The following is a 5,000-nucleotide window of genomic DNA, read 5'->3' as shown; positions in this document are numbered from 1 at the left end:
AAATCGAAAGATATATATATATATATATATATATATATATATATATATATACTATAGCAGGTCAGTAAATACACATATAAAACCTCCAGGGGATGTCCATGATACAAGAAGTGAAAATGACAAGTTTTATTCCAAGAAACGTATCGTACATGAATTCTCTGTGCATCATCAGTCTGTGAAAGAACAAAAAGACACATTTATAAATAACATACAATAAAAGTGCAAAAAACAGGAATTCACTTATATTAAAAGTAGTCTTTAAATTATTATAGCTCGTGTCAACAATCTTTAAGCTTAATACGATTCACACATTGGTTAACAGAGCACTGAAATACTCTTCGTCTTGGCAACTGTTTCACATGGAAATTACTTTTTTGTTAAATTTCTTCAAATCTAATTCATTTCCACTCGAAATTGTTCAAAAAACCATTAATAAAATACTTACGAAATTTTTACAGCCACCAATACCTAATTTTAATGTCCATAAAAGACGATCCCTTATATATCTGACTTGAAATTGACATCAATCCTCACACAAATCATTGAACATGAGATACCATGCCTTAAAATTAAACTCATATCAAGCAATCCCTGCACAATTGGTTCTTTTTTTAACTATAAAGATCGCCTTCAGCCTTTTATGCGATCCAACGTTATATATAAATTTACGTGCCCTGGATGTCCGGGCTCTTACGTCGGATCAACTCGAAGGCTATTAAGGGTCAAATATTGCAGTCAAGTCACTTAGGCTTCAGCTTTCGCACTGGTCAGAGATTAAAACCACCTGAATTTTCCAATATCAGAAATCATGCCGTTCATTGCAAAACTGAAGTACAAACAGAACTTTTTTCCATAATAGACCATGTCAAACATCCTGACTATTGAACTACCCTTGAGTCTTTATATATCAAGAGGCTTGTTCCCTCCCTCAACAGTAATAAGTCCTCAGCAACTCTGTACCTGGCATAGTTGAAGTCGTTACTTTTAACTTGTCTTAGTTCATTCCATCTTCTCTCCTCACAATGAACGGTTGGTGGCTAAGCAGTCTCTTTTAACCTGTTTTTTAGTTGTTCTTTTCTGTAATTTTAAGACTACTTTTAATATATGTGAATTCCTGTTTTTTGCACTTTTATTTTATGTTATTTATAAATGTGTCTTTTTGTTCTTTCACAGACTGATGATGCACAAAGAATTCATGTGCGAAACGTTTCTTGGAATAAAACTTGTCATTTTTTCTTCATGTATCATGGACATCCCCTGGAGGTTTTATATGTGTATTTACTGACCTGCTATATATACATATATATATACATACATACACACACACACACAACACACACACACACACACACACATATATATATATATATATATATATATATATATATATATATATATATATATATCAGTCATTGATAGACATTTTACGAGTAAATATAACTTTTTATACGGCTCTAGGCTATGAGTTGTTTAAGAGCATTTGTTTTTCTAGTAGTCTACCGGTAAAATTTTTAAAGTACTAAAGTCGTTTCCATGTTCCAGTGCTGGACTACCCCCTTGAATCACAAGCCCAATTACTCCAAGATTATCAAGACTCAGAAGTAACGCCTGGACTCTTCCAGGGAGATATGGCCGGATTAGGCCCTGAGGTAATACTCTCTACTCCTGTTTCATTATAATAGCTCTGTAAGCCTTAATGTAAGGAACAACTGAGAAATCAACTTTTTAAAAAATGAAATTCGAGTAAATAAATGGAAAGATGGAGATATTTAAGTCATTCTTAACCAAATGGTGCTATGGAAGACAACATATTTCAATTGGTCGTGTGTAGCAAAGATTCCTTAAGATTTCAGGTCTGTCGCTAAATCGACTATATCAGCATATCTTGATGTGCATATTTGAGATCCTGTTAACCCAGCAAAGTTTCGTTCAACAAATGAGCTCATTTTATGCATTGAAACAATTATGTTTCTATACAAAAAAATATGTTTATCGAGTTAGATTCCTGCATTTGCAAGGACGTGTTTCTTCTTCTGCTTCTTATTCTCCTTCTTCTTCTTCGTCTTATTATTATTATTGATTATTATTATTATTATTATTATTATTATTATATACTGTTTTTGTCATAGCTCCTGGCTCACACGCGCGTTGGGCTTAAATGGGATGTGTTCCCCGAGAGAAAATGGGAAAACGGCACCGTCCCCTACGTCATCAGTTCCCTCTATCGTGAGTAGGTTTTCCCAATTCTTTCATCTTTTTATCATTGTTTACACATATGATGTGCTTTTTATGACATTATTAAGTTGATCACTACAATTAAGCACTCCAAATACAGTTGCTAGGTATTCCTATATATATATATATATATATATATATATATATATATATGATAATAACTTGATCACGAAGTATATAAAACGTGATGCTATGTATAAATAAAGGTTTTTTGCCACGAAGGAAAAAATGAAAATGCGAGATAGCCGAGTACTTTCGGTCCTGTTCGGTCCGAACAGGACCGAAAGTACTTGGCTATCTCGCTTTTTCATTTTTTCCTTCGTGGCAAAAAAAACTTTATATATATAAATATATATATATATATATATATATATATATATATATATATATAATATATAATATATATATATATATATATATATATATATATAGATGCATAGTAACCACCTCCTCATATCTCTTTGCCAGTTCCTAACGAGAGGACGGTCATAGAGAGAGCCATTTCAACCCTAAACTTCATGACTTGCATCAATTTCGTTCCGTGGGACGGGAAAGCCGAAGATTACCTCCTTATTTGGCCGGTCGAACAGCCAGCCGGGTAAGTGCAGCCTTGTTATCTATCGGCTTCGCTAAAGTAATAGAAAGAAGCGTTATTTCGTTAGCTGTGTCTGCCTTTGTTAGCCTGTGTAAGCAGATGTTAAAGCAGATATTACAGGAGAGCATGAGAAGGTTTCTGGGAATCTTCTGATTGAAAAGGTTACAAATAGAATCCCGACATGCTACGTTAGATTATCATACGACTACTCGGAATCAGAGGATTTTATTTCTGCTGATTAGACATTCATTTCTCCATATAATGTGTTTCGGATCCCACAATAAGCTGTAGGTCCGTTGCCAAGTAGCCAATTGGATCCTAGCAACGTAAATGAAAATCTCTTCCTTCGGGCCAGCCCTTGGAGAGCTGCTAACCAGCTCAATGGTCTGGTTAAACTAAGATATACTTTTTTTTGTTAGATGAATTGTTGTGAAGTTTTCATTCACATTCAAAAATTTCTAATATTTTCAGGTCTGTATACCCATGTAGTAACAGCTATCCTAGATTTTGATCATGAGATCACGTAATATTCACCATTACTTCAAGCTGAAAACAATAGTTAAAAACTGTAATGACAGACGTTGGAGTTAGCAAGTTAATTTCTACAGTTGGTTATTAAATTTTCTTATCAAGCTTTTAGTAATAGAAGCTCAATAATCCCCCTACCAACTTTTAAACCATTTTCTTCCATTGCATGTTGTTTCACCTTATTATTCACAATGCCATAAAAAATAAATGAACTCTTCACTTGATCCATAGATGCTGGTCTTACGTGGGGAAACGAGGAGGGCAACAGATCCTCTCCCTGAGACAACCAGATGCCAGGTCTCTCAGGTGCTTCGGTAGCGTTGGGAAGCCCATCCACGAGTTTCTTCATGCCCTTGGGGTCTTCCACGAGCAAGCTCGCTCTGACAGAGACGAACATGTCACTGTTGTCAGAGAAAATGTTCTCCAAGGTAATGTTCCTTAGTAGTCATAGTTATGTAATGTCTCCCATTTCCACATCTTTGTTTAATTATCTATTTTGGGGGGAGGTTGGCCTAGGGTGCTAAATATACGCAATAAATCTATTTCTAAAATCAGGTAGATATTTATGGATAATTTGGAGCGTTTTTTCTCCTTTTTATAGAATGCATATGCTTTTCCCAAATAGCATCCTTGTTTCACAATGGAGATGAGCGTGGATGAATGTCTCCCATTTTTCTGTTTATATGAACAGGAATAATAATAATAAAAACCGTGTCTCCCAGTTTTAGAAGCCAGGACACTAAAGAAGACTGCAATAAGTCCTATGAATATTGCAGTGGCAAGTTATCTATTAACGAGGAACCTGTAATAATCCAGTGCGATTTTTAGCCAGTTATTGATATGAAGACTGTATTTTAGGATAAATCATAACAAAAGCTACAGAAATTCAGTGCTTAATACTGAAAACTGGTGAGATCTTTTTTTTTCGTAAAATGGCTTCCTGTGCGGTCTTCAAGGAAGAATCCAATTAAAAGACGAGTTACTCCTGTAGTAGATTCACATCAACCGTGCATTTGATGTCTAGGCCAGTCCCTTACGACGCTCCTGATTGGCTGTTGATAAGCCAATCACGGAGCTGGACACTGTCTCTCTCTCGAGAGTTCACATGGCTAGGATCTATGTTCCACCTCTCCTGAAGGATACTTTTGAAAGACGTATCCCTCAGGAGAGGTGGAACATAGATCCTACCCATGTGAACTCTGGAGAGAGACTGAGAGTTTCCAGCCCTGTGATTTTCATATCCACAGCCAATCAGGAGCGTCGTAAGGGGCTGGCCTAGACATCAAATGCACGGTTGATGTGAATCTACTATAGTTACCCTTTAAGAAGAATTTTTCTCCTGCCAGAGAAGAGGACACAATGGCCAAAGTCGGATATAAATTTGCACTTTTAGTGGGAAACAAGCAAATCTAACGAAATCGGCTGTTACACAACCTCATCAGATTGATGACATTGCCAAAGAAACCCTTGTGTCACGTTCCAACATTTTTCAAGCACAAGTAAATAAAACGGAACCAGATCAATCTATTTCTTACAGGTATCTTTATTACAGATGGGCTCTATATCATGGTACTAGAGACGGGATCCTCTAAAGTTGACTATTACAATGTAGCAGTTGACATTTTGAGTCTAGAAGTGATTA

General features: G+C 35.7%; 1 protein-coding gene across 2 annotated transcripts in view; it reads left to right on the top strand.

The window, feature by feature from the left end:
- LOC135211078 (hatching enzyme 1.2-like) overlaps nucleotides 1–5,000 on the top strand; it is a 141,788-nt gene that overhangs the window by 130,929 nt on the left and 5,859 nt on the right. For both annotated transcript variants that reach the window (XM_064244138.1, XM_064244139.1), the window contains 4 exons: nucleotides 1,543–1,649; nucleotides 2,130–2,226; nucleotides 2,704–2,833; nucleotides 3,590–3,786. In XM_064244138.1, coding sequence (XP_064100208.1) covers nucleotides 1,543–1,649; nucleotides 2,130–2,226; nucleotides 2,704–2,833; nucleotides 3,590–3,786 — 531 coding nt within the window. The remainder of the gene's footprint in view (nucleotides 1–1,542; nucleotides 1,650–2,129; nucleotides 2,227–2,703; nucleotides 2,834–3,589; nucleotides 3,787–5,000) is intronic.

The sequence above is a fragment of the Macrobrachium nipponense genome, chromosome 4, assembly GCF_015104395.2.
Source record: "Macrobrachium nipponense isolate FS-2020 chromosome 4, ASM1510439v2, whole genome shotgun sequence".
Classification (NCBI taxonomy): Eukaryota; Metazoa; Arthropoda; class Malacostraca; order Decapoda; family Palaemonidae; genus Macrobrachium; species Macrobrachium nipponense.
The sequence above is the reverse complement of the archived record's forward strand: the minus strand, read 5'-3'. Positions and strand labels throughout refer to the sequence as shown.